Source organism: Salvia hispanica, chromosome 2, assembly GCF_029641045.1.
Source record: "Salvia hispanica isolate PSC_SH4W2 chromosome 2, Shi_PSC_v1, whole genome shotgun sequence".
Classification (NCBI taxonomy): Eukaryota; Viridiplantae; Streptophyta; class Magnoliopsida; order Lamiales; family Lamiaceae; genus Salvia; species Salvia hispanica.
This window is the reverse complement of record NC_142693.1, coordinates 1,080,053-1,100,546: the sequence shown is the minus strand read 5'-3', so window position 1 is coordinate 1,100,546 and position 20,494 is coordinate 1,080,053. Positions and strand designations below refer to the sequence as shown.

General features: G+C 33.8%; 1 protein-coding gene and 1 pseudogene across 6 annotated transcripts; both read right to left on the bottom strand.

The window, feature by feature from the left end:
* Nucleotides 1-3,384: 3,384 nt before the first annotated feature.
* On the bottom strand, nt 3,385-6,941 carry LOC148931325 (disease resistance protein RGA2-like; annotated as a pseudogene).
* Nucleotides 6,942-10,886: 3,945 nt separating this feature from the next.
* LOC148931324 (putative disease resistance protein RGA3) lies at nt 10,887-17,710 on the bottom strand. 6 transcript variants are annotated; one of them, XM_089064253.1, is made up of 7 exons: nt 13,946-17,710; nt 13,719-13,803; nt 13,564-13,638; nt 13,170-13,254; nt 12,728-13,076; nt 11,269-11,447; nt 10,887-11,141 (listed from the first exon to the last, which is right to left on the bottom strand). In XM_089064253.1, the coding sequence occupies exons 1-2, from the start codon at nt 17,646-17,648 to the stop codon at nt 13,760-13,762; spliced, it is 3,747 nt and encodes a 1,248-aa protein (XP_088920379.1). In that variant the 5' UTR covers nt 17,649-17,710; the 3' UTR covers nt 10,887-11,141; nt 11,269-11,447; nt 12,728-13,076; nt 13,170-13,254; nt 13,564-13,638; nt 13,719-13,759. The 6 variants fall into 6 exon arrangements, with proteins under 6 accessions (XP_088920379.1, XP_088920377.1, XP_088920380.1 ...); XM_089064251.1 differs by lacking the exons at nt 10,887-11,141; nt 11,269-11,447 and adding an exon at nt 12,160-12,593 and having other exon boundaries at nt 12,728-12,873; nt 13,009-13,076; XM_089064254.1 differs by lacking the exons at nt 10,887-11,141; nt 11,269-11,447 and adding an exon at nt 12,160-12,593 and having other exon boundaries at nt 12,728-12,868; nt 13,009-13,076.
* Nucleotides 17,711-20,494: the final 2,784 nt, after the last annotated feature.

Sequence of the window (20,494 nt, the reverse complement as noted above, 5' to 3'; positions counted from 1 at the left end):
ATAGAGTGAAAGACAGAGTAGGAATAAAATGCAGTTTGTTTCACAGAGTTAGTTATGAAGTCAATTGCAGAGTAGCAATAAAATGCAGTTTGTTTCACCCTTCAATCGTCAATGACATCACATTAATGCGTTTTTATGCCACTATTCATCTACACTGCCATAATTTCACAAGCTATGCTAACTCAGCATTGGTTTGCCTAAAGAAAAAAGAGTGCGCTACCCTTATAGTCACTGATCTTGTCGTAAATTGCACCAATGATCCCTAAAAAAAATTTATAGCTTTTTTGGTCCTTGCAAATTACATTTTTAGTACCTGTTAGTCTTTTATAACACCCCCTCCCAGTTGAAAAATCTCCTAAATGTCTTGGACTCTTGAATGGTATTTTGGTCTTTGGAAATCACAGTTTTGTTACCTCTTTTATTTTGGACATATATAAAAGCACCTTTACGAACTGAAAAAATTTACATTTCTAGTTTAGTTTATATTTTTACAACATAAAACATTTTATTTTGAATAATTACTTGAATAATGTATATATTGAACTTTATGATAAAAAGTTACTTTAGTTTACTGTAATATTTTTATTTAAAATGTTACATTCAAGAGTTCAATTTAATATATAGTAAATATAATTTTACTTAAATTTTGATTATTATACTTAAAATATTTTTTAACTATACTATATTTAAATTAACGTAATTGAAATATTTATTTTTCACTTGAATATAGTAACATTTAAATATTTAAGTAACATTTCTTAAGTAATATATTTAAGTAAATAAATACTATAATTCACTTTAATATTTTTAGTAAAAATAAATCTTACATGCAAAAAAATTTTCTATAATTCACTTTAATATTTTTATGAAAAAATGTTACTATTAGATTTATTTTTTTAATTCATATAGACTGAGTTTTATAATGAATACTCCCTCCGTCCCGGCTAAGATGACACATTGCTTAGCCAGCACGGGGTTTTAGAAATTATTGGTTAAAGTGTTTAATTGGAGAGAGAAAAGGTGAGTGTAAGTATTAAAGTAGAGAGATAAAAAAAGATGGATATTTTAATAGGAGTGAGAAAAAGTGGTTGAGTGTATTAATTAGAGAGAGAAAATTTCTAAAAAAGGAAATGTATCATCTTAGTTGGGACAAACTAAAAAGGAAATCGTGTCATCTTAAGCGGGACGGAGGGAGTAATACTTAATTTAAAAAATATATAAAGTATAATTACACTATTTTAAGGCTGTATTTATTTTAAACACATAATGACATACTATTACTAATATTTAAAGTCCAAAATGCACTCATACATTAAAAATTCACATTTTTGGTGTCTTGGGTTATTTATTATCTTATCATACTAAAAATGCATAAAAAAATTTATAACGACCATTTATATATTTTTAGACAAGATCAGGGACTATTAGGATAGTTCACTCAAAAAAAAAAAAAAACTCATCATAGGATAAAATCGTACTTTTTAAACTCTATGAATGAATTGTTATTCAAATTTTGAAATTTGCATAACAAACCAAAATTGACTAAACTTCTGATTTTACCGACAATTAACCCTCACTAATATATGTTGCATGGTGATGAAAATCCTTAATTACCTTAAGTAAAATATATATGAAAAACTACCAAATTAAATTTTTAGCTGTGGGATTTAATAATATTGAATTGTGAATTATATTTGAACATGATCATGACCAGAGTTCGAGAGTTATGTCCGTTTTAACAATTATTTAAAATAAAGTTGCTCGTTTTTATTTAAAAGAGTATTGGGAGTACTACTTAACTTTTTCTAAAGGGAAATTGGTCCTAATATCATGAACTTTGCTCAAATTTTAGTTTTTTCATGAATTTTTCAATTAGTACCATAAATCATGAACTTTCAGATTAGTTTGGTATTTCCCAATAATCTAAGAATTTTTGAAGAAATTCACTAAAATGTGTCCGTAGCATTTGTGAAAGAGAGAAACAAGATTTTGTGTTTTAATTTTTATAGCGTAGCGTCACAACTCACAAGTGTGTGTTTATAATTGAATTCTTTATGTTTTTATTAAATTTATTTTGTTTTCTTTATTTTTAGAGTTTTATTTTGTTAAATAAAAGTAGTATTGGTTATAATATTCCAAATAGATATACCAACATGACATGTCACTTATAAGAATTCGGCTAAATAGGATTCAAAATGCCATATAAGCTAGCTGAATTTTTCTCTTGATGTGCCGTGGGAAATACCAAACTAATCTGAAAGTTCATGATTTATGGTACCAATTTAAAAGTTCATGGGAAAAACCAAAATTTGGACAAAGTTTATGATATTAGGGACCAATTTCCCTTTTCTAAATTCTTGGAACTAAGAGTTCAATATAAATATTGTGCAGGTGCGAGTGTATGATACGAGCATATCTCATATTTTGTTTAGATATTTTAAGCATTCGCATATCTTTTCCATATCTGTGTTTTCTTGTTCATTAAGTTAGTTGTTAGCATTATAAATAGAAGTCATTGTAATCCTTTGATACAATCAAGAATATCAATAATATTTTATCGGCTTCGCCAAAGTGAGAACGAGTCGGACACTCGCCCGCGACAGATATTTATCGATCGTCGATCCACTGCCCGACAGGAAGTTTATCCTATCAAATTGGTGCTTTCATTGAGAGCTCACCCTTCAAAACACCGATCAAATCACAGCTATGTCGCTTCCCGACGGGAGTCCACCGCGCACAGCAACTAGCCACACCGATCAAACCATAGCTACGTCATTGCCCGACGGAAATCCACCCGCGCACAACAACTAGTTAAGCCTTCCCACCATCTCGAACCAAAGTTGCGTCGCTGCCCGACGGATGTTCCGCGCACAACACCAGATCTGGTTACCTAGTCTCGCCTATCCGCCGAGCTCTAGCCGCCGGACAACCCTACTTCCGCATCCCGACATCACACCGCCAATAGCCCGCCAAAGCTGATGTTTTCGACTCTCTTCATTGTGTCGAAGTTTCCACCTTGAGGACAAAGTGGATTTCAACCGTGGGGGAGTTGATACGAGCATATCTCATATTTTGTTTAGATATTTTAAGGATTCACATATCTTTTCCATATCTGTGTTTTCTAGTTCATTAAGTTAGTTATTAGCCTTATAAATAGGAGTCATTGTAATCCTTTGAGACAATAAGAATATCAATAATATTTTATCGGCTTCTCCAAAGTGAGAACGAGTCGGACACTCGCCCGCGACAGATATTTATCGATCACCGATCCACTGCCCGACAGAAAGTTTATCCTATCAGTGTACAAGCTTCTATAGTAAAAAACTAAACATTAATTTTATATATCCATTCCCTCGCAGATAAATGTAAGAACAAACAGATAAACTAAATATAGATGTTGGGGATATGGGAAATGTTGGGCCATTGGGAATCAGCTGCATCACTTTGTTGTTCAATACTTACTTCTGGGCAGCCCTTAATAACTAAGTATTGAAGTGATGTGAGGCCCTGCAGTGCATGTAGACGCCTTAACTTCTTGCAATTATCTATACGCAAATTCCATAGAGATGAGAAGTTCCCCAACCATTCAGGCAACTCTTCCATTCCATAATTCTCTATCTCTAACCGACCAATAGAGGTGAGATGTTGAATTGATTCTGGCAAATTTCCCCAATCTTCCCTCCCTTTTAATTGTAATACCTTAAGTGAGTGGGAGTAGCATCCTTGCAATAAGCCATCAACGGTCTCCATAGATCCCTCCGTACTAACATCTATTCTTAACCAATTATCGAAATAAGTGGCCAAAAATCGAGAAACAGTACCAATAATATCTAAACATGTCAGACGAGGCAATTTCGGCAGAAAGTCAATTATTTCAGGTAGATTCTTTAGGCTATTTAAATTCTCCAACCTCAGTTCCTCAAGCAAGGATCCCACCATTTCACATGGAAAATAGGCAAAGCTTTGCATCTACAAATCCACAAACATTTAAGACATGTGAGGCTTCCTTGTGATTGTTGTGCACCAACATCTGCTACTCTTTCCAAATTTGGACAGTCGCTTATCATCAACTTCTCCAAAGAATTGAGGGCGCCTAGACCATCTGGTAATTCTCTCAAATTGGAACACATTATTATTCGTAACTCCAAGAGATTAGGATTGTTATAGAATAACCGATTTGGGAGATATTCCAGATCATCTATTCCTTCTAAGCAAAGCTCTGTTAACAACTTTAATTTCGTCTTGAATATGTATGTGAAAGGCATGCTCCCAGTCCCCCTGATTATCAAACTTTTGAGGCATGACCACGAATCGTTAGGAAAACTCATCAATTACTTGCACTGAGAGATCTCCAAGTGTTGGAGGTTAGGAAATAACTTGACATCACCTGCACCCGCTGATTCCACTTCGGCCCACTCTGTCAGCCTCTGCATGTTACGCAATACGAGTTTTTCAAGAGCTGGGAAAACAATATGTGTCTCTTCATTCATTGATCCAAAGAAAGAAGAATTTATGGACTTCAAATTTGTCAATCCATCTAACCGGAGAGACTTGAGATATGGCAACTACCCAAACATTGGGATTTCTTCACATTCTGAGCACTTGGAGAGTTTTATCTCGATTAACTTGTTAAGTGGTACCCAACAACCTTGAGACACATTTTCAGTTACCATATTTTGAGTCCAGAATGGAAATCTTTTACCCTTGAACCCTTCAATGTCTAACTTCTTTAGATTAGAGTGAGGTTGGAGGCCTTCCAACACATTCTCATCATTTGTAGCTTCAACTTCTCCATGCATGTTCCATGTCAAACGCAACTCCAATATTTTTGACTTGTTAGATAGACTTGCTTTCTCAGCCTCTTTCTTGTTTTCAACCCTCTCAAGTTTAGAAATTTCCAGTTTTCCTTTGAGACCATTCAAACTCCCGATCTCTTCGATTTTGCATCCATTCTTGTCGCCAACACTAAAATACTCTAGCGTCTGGAGAGAAGTTAAACTCCCAATCTCAGCAGGCAACTTTGTTAATGAATTGATATAAAGATGCCTTATATTAATCAAGTACCGCAGAGTACTAGGCAGTCTCCGCAATCTTCTTGTACCTGCGTTTAATGTTTGCAACTGATGGAGATCACCAATCCAGTCCTCCAAATATAGGATACGCATCGACGAAATATCAAGTTTCCTTAAATGTATCAACTTCCTTATCGAACTTGGCAACTTTATACATTTATTATCTGCAAGAATTAAAATATGTAGATGCTCGAAATCTGCAAACATGCTATCATAAATGTTTCCCTCGAACAATAACATACGCAAATATTTTGCCACTTCTTTTGGAATTCGTCTTTCTTCATTATGAATCATGTATCTCACTCGGCTCTTGCCTTCTGTATTATTAGAAGTAACAGAAATTGAACATGCGAGATCATGCACAAGATCGTGCATCACACAACTCTCTACACTTCCATAATCATCTCTTTCTAGAACTTGTAGCAGAGAGTTGTGCAGAAGAACTTTCATAAATTTATCACCCAAGCACTCCATCTCACTGCTTCCATTAGCTTCAAGAAATCCTTCTGCCATCCAATACTCAATCAGTTCTTGACTTTTGATTTTGCGACCTTTAGGAAAAATCGAACAACATGCAAAACACTTCTTGAGTGACGGCATAGACAAATTATCAAAGCTCAACTTCAATATCTTTGTGATATGATCCCCTTCATCATGAGAAAGCCATTTCTCTTCGATCGAGAGCCATTCATCTTCCGACTTATTGCATAGTGCTCCACCAACTACATTAGCAGCTAATGGCAAACCTTGGCATCTTGATGCAATCTTCCTCCCTATGGCCTCAAACTCTAATGGAATATCATTCTCTTTTCCAAAAGCTTTTACTTTGATTATTGACCAACAATCTTCATGTGATAACCCTTTAAGCTCATGTGTATGAAGGGATTGCATAGTTGAAGCAACTTCCATATTTCTGGTGGTAATAACAATCGCATTCCTCTTGGTAGAAGTGACGCCAACCAAAGAATTGATAAAATCATCCCATCTGGGACGATCTTGATTCCAAACATCGTCAAGAATAAGAAGATAAGTTTTGTCAACCAAAGCTCCTTGAAGCTTTTTCATAATATCTTCCCTACTCTCAACTACAACTTGATCTGTAGAAGTTAAGCATTTGAGGATTTTCTTGAAAAGAATGATTGGATCAAAAATATGAGAAACATGGACCCAAATATGTGATCCAAACAGATTCTTTTGTTTTAGAAGATGAAAGACTTTTCTAGTTAAGGTTGTTTTCCCCAATCCTCCCGTTCCCACAATGGCAACGATAGAAATCGCACGTTCATCAGTTGTGGTACAAGGGTTAATAACCTCAACTATTTCCGACACCAACTCATCTCTTCCAATCTAAATTGGATCATGTGAGAAGGAATCAGTTTCAAAAGCAACATGAGGAAATTTTGGCACATCGTTGGCAAGCCTCTTCTCGAGGCCAAGTACCGCTCCCTCTTTGTAAATGGTCTCCAAATTCTCATTGATTTCTTGGATTTTAAGAGCTATATTTCTGGGATGGGCAATATGACTCAAAGATGAGAAGCATGAGAGTACCTTTTCTTTCATGGGCTTGATGGGCTTGATTTGTTTGGAGAGGTGATGATAGTTGAGTTCATACAAAACTTTGTCAGCGTCAAACGCCACATCTTCGAGCTTCCTCAGCCAGCTTTTGACAGCTCCACCGGGAATGGTACGGCTCTCAGCATCATTCATCAATTGCTGGATTGTATCTAAACTCCCAGCTAGCTTTGCTGCTTCTTTGTCGAGACCTCGAATTAATGAGATCTCATTCTTAGTATGGTCGATGAGGTTTTGAACTAAAACTTTAATGACGGCTGCGACAGCTTCTCCTTCCATTGTTTGAGCTTATAACTGATTCAAAAAGACTCAAAGAGAAATGATTGGTATAGAGAGAAGGATAGAGCTGCAATAGAGAGTGATAACAGTAATTGTGGTGAGATGCTGCTAAAGTTTATACTGTACAATTTACACTTTACAGCTTTCCATTTTTCATACTCCCTCCATATTTAAAAAATAGAAACATTTGGAAAAGAATGAGAGAGGAAAAGAAAAACGAGTAAAGTAAGAGAAAGGAAGAGAAAAATAGTGAAAGTAGAGTTAGTGGATTGTGAGATCCATATACTAAAATAGAAAAAATCTAAAGTTTCTATTTTGAAGGAACGACCCAAAATGAAAATAGTTGCTATTTTTAAAATATAGAGGGAGTAATATAGTACTCCCTCCGTCCAGCTTTAGCAGTCCCATTGACTTTTCTGCATTCATTTTGTGAAAATGATAATAAATAGTTAAAGTGGAGAAATGGTAAAGTAAGAGAGATAATAATATAGATAAGTCTCTTCTCTACATTATTCTCTTAATTTATTATTTCTCCATTTTAACTATTTATTATTATTTTTACAAAATGAGTGCAGAAAAGTCAATGAGACTGCTAAAGCGGGACGGAGAGTATATTTTTTTAATTCTCGCCGACGACTATTTCTTTTTTTAATTTCTAAGTTAAGTATATTTCAATTCTTGGAATAGAAATGGATATTTGGTGCAGCGTCTTAGGAATAGAAATGGATAATACTTATATCTAATTTATAGTTAATCATGTGTTTAAGAATTAAATGTGTGACACTTATATCTAATTTATATTTATGGTTATTCAGTTTTTGAAGAAATAATGAAAAATTCGAAGAGTATCAAAAGAAAATTACGGTTGCCGATATGAAAACTATAAAATGTTGAAGGTGAAATATTATAATAAAAGAATAAAGGAGTAGTATTTTTATAAAGTTTTATAACTTATTATGTGATCATTTTTCATAACTTATAAATCGTAATAGTACTACTCCTTTTTAATAGTATAAATTAAAAATATATTTTAGTAAATAGGAAAAGTACGATTAGCACAGCATAGGATTCCATTCCCTTTTCAATCTTTTACTTATGCACTTATTTTCTTGTGCATGCTGAATAGATCACAGCCTTTCATTCTATATATATATATGCATATCTTGAGGATAAGTGGATAACTATGCTTTTTCTTTTGGGTTTTTGGCTTTTTAAACCAAAATCTTTCCACGAATTCCGGTTTTTCCCATGAAGTATGAGATTTGTTTTTAAAACCACGAACTTTCATTTCGTTAGGATTTTCCCAACCCGACCCGAATAGCACATTTCCGACACGAATAGCATAATTCAAAATGTTAAAGTTGTGTTTTGTTTATTCAATAGTTATCATTTGTTATGTAATAATTGTGACTGTATGTATTATTGTGCCAAATAGAATCCAAGTAATCAATTTAGTGACAAATAGGGTTAAAATTAACATGTAGACAACCTGGGTTTCGTCGTTGACCCGCCGAGGGAAAATCCTAACGAAATGGAAGTTCGTGGTTTTAAAAAAAAATCTCATAGTTCATGGGAAAAATCGGAATTCAGGGAAAGGTTTTGGTTTAAAAAGCCAAAAACCCTTTTCTTTTTCATTTTGTTATATTTCAATTATTGCCAGCCACTTTTTTTGTTTTAACTAAAAATTTTGGTTGTGTTTGACAACCAATTCAACATATTATAATAAAACTTTGTTCAAAATCTTAACAAAGTTTCATCAGAAAAAAGTATCAGTTTGGCTTAAGCTAAATTGATGTGATGAGTCATTATTGTTTTAACAAGGGAAATCTATAATCTACAAGTTTTAAAAAATATAATTGAAAAGTAGGAATACGAGTTTACTACTAAAAATAGTAAAAGTGGTAGGTGACAAATTTTTGGTAACGGACGAAATTAGAAATAAATGACAAATTTTTAAGGAGTACTTTTAGGGGTGAGTAAAATAACAGAAAACTGAATATCAGAATCGAACCAAACCAAAATTTTGAAATTCGGTTCGGTTTTAAAAATACAAAAATTTCGGTTTTTAGGTTCGGTTCGATTTAGGCGAAAAAAAAACCATAAAAACCGAATTATATTTTAAATACATTATTATATATTTTTATCCTATTAATTTAGTATATTATATCATATATATAATATATATTCTTCTAATATATTTTTATATAATAAATATTATATAATGTTATATTAATTTTATATGTTATATTAATTTTATATTATACTCCCTCCGTCCCCCATTAGCAGTCACAGTTTGACCGGGCACGAGTTTTAAGAAATGTAAAGAAAAGTTGGTTGAAAAAATTAGTGGAATGTGGGACGCACTTTTTTATATTGGTTTTATAATAAAATGTGAGTGAAGTGAGTTAGTGGAACGTGGGACCTACTACCATTTATAGTAAAAATGAAGTGTGACTCTTAATTGGGGACGGACCGAAATGGAAAAAAGTGACTCTTAATGGGGGACGGAGGGAGTATATATTTATATTCTATTAGTATATATAAAATAAAATAAATTAAATATATTAAAATAGGGATGTGATCAATTGCTAACTAATTAGCAATCAAAAACTAAGACCAATTTTTAACCATTAGATTAGAAGATCTAGTGGTGGATATAATGCCATGTGGAAAAATTTAAATGAGTATTAAATAAAATTGAAGGGTATTAATGTCAATTCTCTCTTATTTAAACTTTAAATTTACATAACTCACTCGATTTATATTATTTTTTAACAAAAAATATATCAAATTAAAGGTAATTTTATAAGGATTCTAACGATATCTCACTTGCATATGTTCCGACGACGTTCGGATGATGAAATTTGATGATTTTTGTTTCAGTTTTCGTAACATATTTTTTTATCAACAAATACATAAAAAAATCTCAATATTATGCATGTAAAATCTCAACATTATGCATGTGAAATCTCAACATTATGCACGTGAAATCTCAATAAAACTGTATTGAGATTTTGTCTACTATTTATTGAGATTCGTAAGATTTAATCTCAACCACTCATTTTAAGATCCAAGGGTGGAGATTTGGTCTTGATTTGTGATTGTGATGCTAAAAACATTAGAAGATGACCCTATTAAAATATACTATTTTTTTCGATTTTGTTTTCAAAATTTCGGGTTCTTCGGTTTGGTTCGGTTTTTTAAGTTCGGTTTTCGGTTTTTCGGTTCGGTTTGGTTTCAATTTTAGCCAATATTCGGTTTTTCGGGTTCGGTTCGGTTTGGGCGAAAAACCGAACCAAAACCCAAATGCACACCCCTGTACTTTTTATTAATAATAGGGATATTGATCTTAAAAATAATAAATTTTGTGTAAACTGTAGTATTTCTCATGAATTTTAAAAGTGATCTTAAAATCACAAACTTTTTACAGTGTGGAATTTTTTCAATTCGGTCAAATAGATTATGATGTCAACACAGTTCAAAAAACATATAATTTGGAGCATTGATTGAACTGGTGTAGTAGTGATGTTTAAGAGACCCTGAGATTTTGATTTGGGAGTTTTGAATTTTGTTTCATAGTTTATTTATGTTGTTATAATTTTGTCTACTAGTTTAATGAGCCTAGATTGTGTTAGTACAATTTTTCGTTTTTGGCTGTGAATAGAATATTGGATATGCCCAAACTTTAACATCTCCATATTTCATTTATGTATTGGGCCTCATTGTTATGGACGTACTCGAAAGGGAAAACATATAAGTCCAAAAGTAACCAATCATGTTACTCGTATGATCGCTATAAAGGATGTAATCCTTTGTTTTCATTTTCATTGAATTCTGATAAATGATTGCTGTTGCTAATTCACCACAGTTTCCTCATGTTATTGCCTACTGTGTATTTGAACAATTTGTTTATACTATGCCTTAAACTAATGATTATTTGATAGAAGATTAAATCTTGGAAAGAACTCATTTTGCAGATCGTTTTTAAAACATGCATATGAGCTTATTCTATAAAATACAACAAATCAATCCGAACTTCTTAAATGCCATACATTTTTTACAATTTTCATGCAATAACCCCAGGAATAAAATGAGTAAAAAGTCAAACTCTCTTGGTATGCAAATTTCGACGTTGCTCTAACACGCGAATCTGTTTCATCTTCTTCTGCCATCACTTTGCGGTATAAGAAATTCACACTGCACAAACAGATGCCAAACCTGTTGGGAAATTTAATATGCAATTTACAGTTACATGGCTAGAATTGGAGATGATGGCTTAAACTAATTGTATAAGAAATATAAATGAAAGAATATGGGATTAATCGTTGGTGAAGCTGAATCATACCAGTGTGAATTTGAAGAAATTTTTATTGGAAAACGACTCCCTCTTTGGAAGCACCTCAAACTCAAACACAAATCCTTCAAATAGAAAATCCTCAAGACTCACGAATTGTGGATAGCAGATTAGAGGGTAAATACCCTCCTGAAGAAGCATATGAAGTTGCCAAGATATATCTGCAATGTCTGAGAATAGATCATGGATTAAGACCAAAAATGTCTGAGGTTTTAGGTGTGCTTGAATCACTGTAATACCCATGTATGTTTGGTTACGTTTTGGATTGTTGTAATGGGAATTGTTACAAGCTCTCACTTAGTGTATGAAATTGTGTCTATAAACATATGATTACTATGCATCTTACTTTGTTTAATTCTAAGTCTATTCATCTGAATATGTAATGGTCATAGAAGATGAAAATGTTGACTGATGAAGTGAAATGAGAAAAATGGAACTATATATCTAACTTTGTTTTATACATACAATGGTCTTAGCAGATGATTATGATATGAAGTAAACGCATGAAGAAAATGTGTATGCATAGAAACTGGATTGGGATATAACTTAACTTGAAATACAGAAACAAATGAAAGAGACAATCCTCCTAGGAGGCCTACGGTATACACCGATACAATTGATCTTTTCTCGATACCTTTCTCAAAAACCTTCATAGTATATATAGGATTTACAATATAATAATCCCACCAAACTTGCACCTAATTGATTCAAATCACATCTTATTTATTCAAATCCCTCCAATTCCTACTTACTTAAAATAGTGCATAATCATAGTGGAGTATTTCATAGTCAACTCTTGGGCTGATTTTATTCCAAGTTATTTCCTGCAATTATTCCATGAATGTGGACTGATATCAGATTATGGTGACTGATGAAGTGAAATGAGAAAAACGGAATATATGTCTCATTTTCTTCACAGGTGGAACTTGCTAACCAGCTATGTTTCACTAATCTCAGAAATACAACCAAAATTTCAGTCCCAATGTTTATGGTGACATTTGGTGTTATATGTGTAGTTTTCATATCTACTAGTACTCCTTCCGTTTCATCAACGAGATCTAAAGTGCGAAAGCTAAAACAAGTTTAATGCAAATTTATTCCTTTTTTCTTAAGTAATAGCGCTTTGTGCCTCAAATAATACTATGCCAGTTTTCATTTGAATTCTTGTTCAGGAGCGGGTCGGCTCACAATGAAATCCGATGTATACAGCTTTGGGATTGTTCTTCTGGAGTTACTCACTGGGCTTCGAGTCTTTGACCATAAAAGAGAAGAATCTCGTTGTGTGGGTGAAACGATATTTCAGCAAAATGAAAAAACTGTTGGAGATTGTAGACAGCAGATTAGGAGGGCAATACCCTCACGATGGAGCATATAAAGATCCAATTTGCATGAGGAAATAGATATGTAACTGTTTCTATAAAATGAAACAAGAAAATGTATTTATACTCACGTATTCTGTCTCCATCAATCTCAATGTTGGATATGGGAAATGTTGGGCCATTGGGAATCAGCTGCTTCAATACTTATTTCTGGGCAGCCATTAACAGTTAAGTATCGCAGTGATGTGAGGCCCCGGACTGCATGTAGACGCCTTAACTTCTTGCAATTATATTATATTAGAAATCAAGTGATGTGAGGCACCGCAGTGCATGTAGACTCCTTAACTTCTTGCAATCATATCATATATATATTAATTTGCACTTTACAGTCTCAACAGCTAATGGAAAATACCTGTATTTTGGGAGCAGAGCATGCAGCAAAATCACGCTATTCCCTCAACTGAAAATATGCAGAAATGTCTGAAAAATATGGTGTCAACATCCTCGTCAATTAGTAATCTCATTGACAAAAAGCAAAGAAAGAAAAGAGAATTGCAATGTGAGGTTTCTTACCAGTAATAATGAAGAAAGGTTGAGCAACTCAAATGGGCACTTTATAGGCACCCACTCATCACAATCTTAAGTTTTCTCCTCCATCCTTTAATTAGGAAACACAAAAAGGATTAATGGAGAAAAGGTTAAATCAATAAGTCTCTGAAAGTGAATATAATGAGGTGCTGAGGAAATAGACATGCAACTGTTTCTATAAAGTGAAACAAGAATATGTATTCATACTCACCCAGTGAATGTTTCATTTTTAGTGGAACAACCCAAAAACAAAACGTTTTTATTTTTAATGGGACACAGGGAGTATTAAACTAATATTCGATGAAACACATAATGAAAAATATAAGATCCAATTTGTGTTAATCATGTTGGGGATATTATTTGCACTTTTGGGAAATACCTGCATTTTGGGATCAGCAAAATAACGCAATGGATAACTCTTGCTATTCCATCAACTGAATATGAGCAGAAATGTCTGAATAGTATGGTGTCGACATCAACTAGTAATCTAATTGACAAAAAGCAAAGAAAGTATTGCAATATGTGGTTTCTTACCAGTAAGAATGAAGAAAGGGTGAGCAAATCAAATGGACTCTTTAGAGGCAACCACTCATCAAAATCTCAAGTTTTCTCCTCCATCCTTTAATTATCAAACACAAAAAGGATTAATGGAGAAAAGGTGAAATCAATAAGCCACTGAAAGTCAATATAATGTGGTGGTGAGGAGATAGACATGCAATTTTATCTATTAAAAGGAAACAAGAATATGTATTCATACTCACCTATTCTGTGTCGATCAATATAGATGTTGGGGATATGGGAAATGTTGGGCCATTGGGAATCAGCTGCATCACTTTGTTGTTCAATACTTATTTCTGGGCAGTCTCTAATAATTAAGTATTGAAGTGATGTGAGGCCCCGCATTGCATGCAGACTCCTTAACTTCTTGCAGTTATATATAAGCATTATCCTCAGAGATGAGAGGTTCCCCAACCATTCAGGAAATTCTTCCATTCCATAATTCTCTATCTTCATGAGCACAATAGAGGTGAGATGTTGAATTGATTCTGGAAAATTTCCCCAACCTTCCCTTCCTTTCAATTCTAAATGCCTAAGTGGCTGATTGTTGCATATTTGCAATAAGCCGTCAACGGTCTCCATGGATCCCTCAACATTAACATCAATTTTTAACATATTTCTGGAATAAGTGGCCATAAATTGAGAATCACCAATGATTCGTAAACGTGTTAGACGAGGCAATTTCGGCAGACAATCAATTATTCCGGGTAGGTTCTTTATGCTACTTAAATTTGTCAACTCCAGTTCCTCAAGCAAGGATCCTACCATTTCACATGGAAAGTACAACAAAGCTTTGCATTCACAAATCTCCAACCTTTTAAGACATGTGATGCTTCCTTGTGAATATTGTTGTGCACCAATATCTGCTACTCGTTCCAAATTTAGACACTGGCTTATTATCAGCTGCTCCAAAGAATTGAGGGTGCCTAGACCATCTGGTAATTCTCTCAAATTGGAACACTTTCTTATACTTAACTCCAAGAGATTGGGATTGTTATAGAATAACCAATTTGGTAGATATTCCAAATCATCTATTCCTTCTATGCAAAGCTCTGTTAGAAACTTTAATTCTGTGTTGAATATGCATGTTAAAGGCATGCTCCCAGTCTCCCTGATCGTCAAACCTTTGAGGCATGGCCACGAATGATTAGGAAAACTCATCAATTGTTTGCACTGAGAGATCTCCAAGTGTTGGAGGTTAGGAAACACCTTCACATCATTTGCACCTGCAGATTCTACTTCTGCCCACTCTGTCAGTTTAGGCATTTCAACCAACACGAGCCTTCCTAGAGCTGGAAAAACAATACGTGTCTCCTCATTCACTAATCCATAGAATAAAGAATTTATGGACTGCACGTTTGTCAATCCTTCTAACCAAAGAGACTTGAGATTTGGCAACTGGCCTAACATTGGGATTTCTTCACATTCTGAGCAGTTGGAGAGTTTTATCTCAATCAACTTGTTAAGTGCTACCCAACAACCTTGAGACACATTTTCAATTACCATATTTTGAGTCCATGATGGAAATCTTTTTCCCTTGAATCCTTCAATCTCTAACTTCTTCAGATTAAAGTGAGGTTGGAGGCCTTCCAACACGTTCTCATCATTTGTAGCTTCAACTTCTCTACGCATGTTCCATTTCAAACGCAACTCCAATATTTTTGACTTGTTAGATAGACTTGCTTTCTCAGCCTCTTTCTTGTTTTCAACCCTCTCAAGTTTAGAAATTTCCAGTTTTCCTTTGAGACCATTCAAACTCCCGATCTCTTCGATTTTGCATCCATTCTTGTCGCCAACACTAAAATACTCTAGCGTCTGGAGAGAAGTTAAACTCCCAATCTCAGCAGGCAACTTTGTTAATGAATTGATATAAAGATGCCTTATATTAATCAAGTACTTCAGAGTATTAGGCAGTTCCCTCAATCTTCTTGTACCTGTGTTTAATGTTTGCAACTGATGGAGATCACCTATCCAGTCCGGCAAATATTTTATACGCGTCGACGAAATATCCAGTTTCCTTAAATGTATTAACTTCCGTATCGAAATTGGCAACCTTTTACATTCATCATCATCTAGAATTAAAACATGTAGATGCTCAAAATCTGCAAACATGTGACGATAAATGTTTCCCTCGAACAGTAATGTACGCATATATTTTGCCACTTCTTTTGGAAAACGACCTTTTTCATCATGATTCATGTATCTCACTCGGCTCCCGCCTTCAATAATGTTAGAAGAAACTGAAATTGAACATGCGAGATCATGCACAAGATCGTGCATCACACAACTCTCTACATATCCATAATCATCTCTTTCTGCAACTTGTAGCAGAGAGTTGTGCAGAAGAACTTTCATAAATTTATCACCCAAGCACTCCATCTCACTGCTTCCATTAGCTTCAAGAAATCCTTCTGCCATCCAATACTCAATCAGTTCTTGACTTTTGATTTTGCGACCTTTAGGAAAAATCGAACAACATGCAAAACACTTCTTGAGTGACGGAAGAGACAAATTATCAAAGCTTAACTTCAATAATTTGGTGATATGATCCCCTTCATCATGAGAAACCCATTTCTCTTCGATCGAGAGCCATTCATCTTCCGACTTATTGCATAGTGCTCCACCAACTACATTAGCAGCTAATGGCAAACCTTGGCATCTTGATGCAATCTTCCTCCCTATGGCCTCAAACTCTAATGGAATATCCTCTTCTCCAAAAGTTTTTGCTTTGATTATTGACCAACAATCTTCATGTGATAATCCTTTGAGCTCATGTGTATGAAGTGATTGCATAGTTGAAGCGACTTCCATATTTCTGGTAGTAACAACAATCGCATTTCCCTTGACAGAAGTAACGCCAACCAAAGAATTAATAAAATCATCCCATTTGGGACGATCTTGATTCCAAACATCATCAAGAATAAGAATATATGTTTTATCTTTGAAAGCTTTTTTAAGACTTTTCAAAATATCCTGCCTACTCTCAACCTCAACTTGATCATGAGAATTCTTTTTCATAAAATCTTGCCTACTCTCAACATCAACTTGACCAAAAGAAGTCCTTTTCAGAAAATCCTGCCTACTTTGATCTTCAGCTTGATCAGAAGATGTGTTTTCGAGAGTATCTTGGCTACTCTCGATTTCATCATGATCAGAAGAAGTCAACTCCTTGAGGATTTTCTTGAAAAGAATTATTGGATCAAAATTTTGGGAAACATGCACCCAAAGATGTGATCCAAAGAGAGTTTTTATCTTTGGATGATGAAAGACATTCCTAGTCAAAGTTGTCTTCCCCAATCCTCCCATTCCAACAATGGCAAAGATAGAAACTACACGATCATCAGTTGTGGTGCGAGTGTTAATAACCTCAACTATTTCCAAAACCAACTCATCTCTTCCAATGAAAATTGGATCATGTGAGAAGGAATCAGTTTCAAAAGCAGCATGAGGCAATTTTGCCACATCGTTGGCTAGCCTCTCTTTGAGGCCAAGCTCGACTCCCTCTTTTCGAACATATTCCAAATTCTCATTGATTTCTTGGATTTTGAGAGCAATATTTCTGGGATGGGCAATATGACTGAAGGATGAGAAGCATGAGAGTACCTTTTCTTTCATGGGCTTCATGGAGTTGATTTGTTTGGAGAGGTGATGATAGTTGAGTTCGTCCAAAACATTGTCAGCATCAAACGCCACATCTTCGAGCTTCCTCAGCCAGCTTTTGACAGCCCCACCTGGAATAGTACGGCTCTCAGCATCGTTCAACAATTGCTGGATCGTATCTAAACTCCCAGCTAGCTTTGCTGCTTCTTTGTCGAGACCTCGGATTAATGAGATCTCTTTCTTGGAATGGTCGATGAGGTTTTGAACTAAAACTTTAATGACGGCAGCGACAGCTTCTCCTTCCATTGTTTAAGATTGTAATTGATTCAGAAAGAGCCAAAGAGAAAATGGATGAATTGGTACAGAGAGAATGAGAGAGATGCAATTGAAAGTGATAAGAATAATTGTGGTGAGCTGCAGTATAGTTTACACTTTACACTTTACACTTTACACTTTAAAGCCTTCCATTCAAGATACTTTACTTTCATTTTCATACTACTCCTGTTATTTTAATTCTTGCCTACAACTTTTTTTAAAAAAATTCTTGATAAAAGGATCGAGAATTGTAATATTTGCTACCTATGATAAGTTACAATTTTAGACTAGAATACTACATCAAGTTACAATTTTGGACTATGATATTCTATACATGATAGTGTGATCAATTCCTTTCTTGTGTTGATTTTCCTTGATCATATGTATATTCAATTAGTTAATATCCAACTTTCCAACATGAGAAGATATGGACAAAAAGAGTATTAATATTTAATTACTATGATTATATATTCAATTAGTGATCAAACAAAAAATACGAATAATGTCAAACAACTTCTCTAACACAGAGAGTTAAACGAAAGTTTGAATCTTTTAGATGGCGTAAGTTTGGCAGAGTTATTACATAATCATTATTTATAACTTAATTAATTTGTAATAGTATTTTTTAAGATTAAATAAAAATACTTTTTAATAAAAAGGAAAAGTATGGGCTCATTTTATGCACAGAATTGGATACCATTCCCTTTAATACTTATGCATATGCTTATCTTGTGAAGGCTAACTTTCTCTCAAGTATTCTTTTCTTTATCATTTTCTTATATTTTTATTCTTCCTATCAACTTTTTTGTTTCAATTGAAAATTTAGTTGTGGTTTGACGACCAGATATAAACATACGGAGTATGGGAGATGATCAAAATAAGAATGCTTTTAAATCCAGAAATGCAGCCCTAATCTTGGCCCTAGGATTAGATGATCTAATGGTCAATAGTTAACCAAAAATACGAAAGGTCATAATTAAGTAGTTTTAGGTCATATTATAAAATTTGGGTTTATGTCATGTTAGGATCATTTTAGGTCATGCTTTGTTAGCATGACCTAAAAATAAACTGACTATGACCTAAAAATGCCCTACGTATAACTTTGTTCTGCGTTTCTGTATTTAAATCTGGTCTTTATAGATCAAAACCCTGCGGAGTATTATATATCTATTGAGTTTCAATTTTATAAAGATTTATTCAAACTCTCTTAACAAAGTTTCTTCACATAAAAGGTGGAGTTTGACTTGAACCAATTTTCGTGTGATGATTAGTTATTGTTTTAATTAGGAAACTTATTATCAATAATACGGGTATTGGAATTAAAATTATAAATATTGGAATAATTTTGGTATTTTATATGAATTTTAAAAGTGATCTTAAGCTTATTATTACGATGTCGAGATAGTAATGGAGTTGGAATTTTGGAGAAGTGATTGGATTGGATTACTATTATGATGTACTACCTCCGTCCCCCAAAATTTGCTACACTTTGACCCGACACGGGTTTTAAGAAATGTAATGAAAAGTGAGTTGAAAAAGTTGGTAGGATGTGGGTCCTACTTTTAAAGTATTAGTTTTATAATAAAATGTGAGTAGGAATGAGTTAGTGGAATATGGGGTCCACTATCAAAAATGGTAAAAGTGAAGTGTATCAAATTTTCAGGGACGGATCAAAATAGTAATGTGTATCAAATTTTCAGGGACGGAGGTAGTATGAGATTTTGATTTGGGTGTTTTGAATTTTATTTCACCGTGTATAGTGTATATTGTTAGCATTCTGTTTACTATTAGTTTTTGGATCAAGAACGAAAATGGGCCTATATTGTTACAACTTTTTGTTTTGAGCTATGAACAGAATATCCACAATTTATAGTGATATTGTTAGAATTCGATTCACTACTAGTATCTTGGATCAAGAATGAAAATTGGGCATGTATTGTTACAACTTTTTGTTTTGGGCTAAGAACAGAATATAATATCCACAGTTTATATTGTATATTGTTAGAATTCTGTTTACTACTAGTATTTTGGACCAAGAATGAAAATAGGCCTATATTGTTGCAACTTTTTGTTGAGTATATTGTTAGAATTCTGTTTACTACTAGTATTTTGGACCAAGAATGAAAATAGGCCTATATTGCTGCAACTTTTTGTTGAGTATATTGTTAGAATTCTGTTTACTACTAGTATTTTGGACCAAGAATGAAAATAGGCCTATATTGTTGCAACTTTTTGTTTTGGGCTATGAACAGAATATCCACAGTTTATAGTGTATATTGTTAGAATTTTGTTTACTACTATTTCCTCCGTCCCGCTTTAGAAATCATGGTTGGGATAAACTAATAAAAAATACCTAAAAAGTAAGTTAAAAACTAGTGGATTCCAACATCCACTTCAACATTTATTTATTACACAATCAATTAAAAGTGGATCCCAACATCCACTATAATATTTATTTATTACCCACTCAAACACTTTCTTAAAACATGTGTCCGACTCAATCGGGACTCCTAAAACGGGACAGAGGGAGTAGTATTTTGGATCAAGAACGAAAATAGGCATATATTGTTACAACTTTTTGTTTTGGGCTATGAACAGAATATCCACCGTTTATAGCGTATGTTGTTAGAATTCGGTTTACTACAAGTATTTTGGATCAAGAACGAAAATGGGCCTATATTATTACAACTTTTTTGTTTTGGATTATGAATAGAATATCCACAGTTTATAGTGTATATTGTTAGAATTCGGTTTACTACTAGTATTTTGGAGCAAGAACGAAAATGGGCCTATTTTGTTACAACTTTTTGTTTGGGTTATGAACAGAATATCCACAG

Coding starts and splice junctions, on each gene's coding strand:
- LOC148931324 (XM_089064253.1), bottom strand. CDS start 17,648: ATGGAAGGAGAAGCTGTCGCTGCCGTCATTAAAGTTTTAGTTCAAAAC. Junction 13,804..13,945: donor TATTGATCGACACAGAATAG/GTGAGTATGAAT, acceptor TGATAATTAAAG/GATGGAGGAGAAAACTTGAG.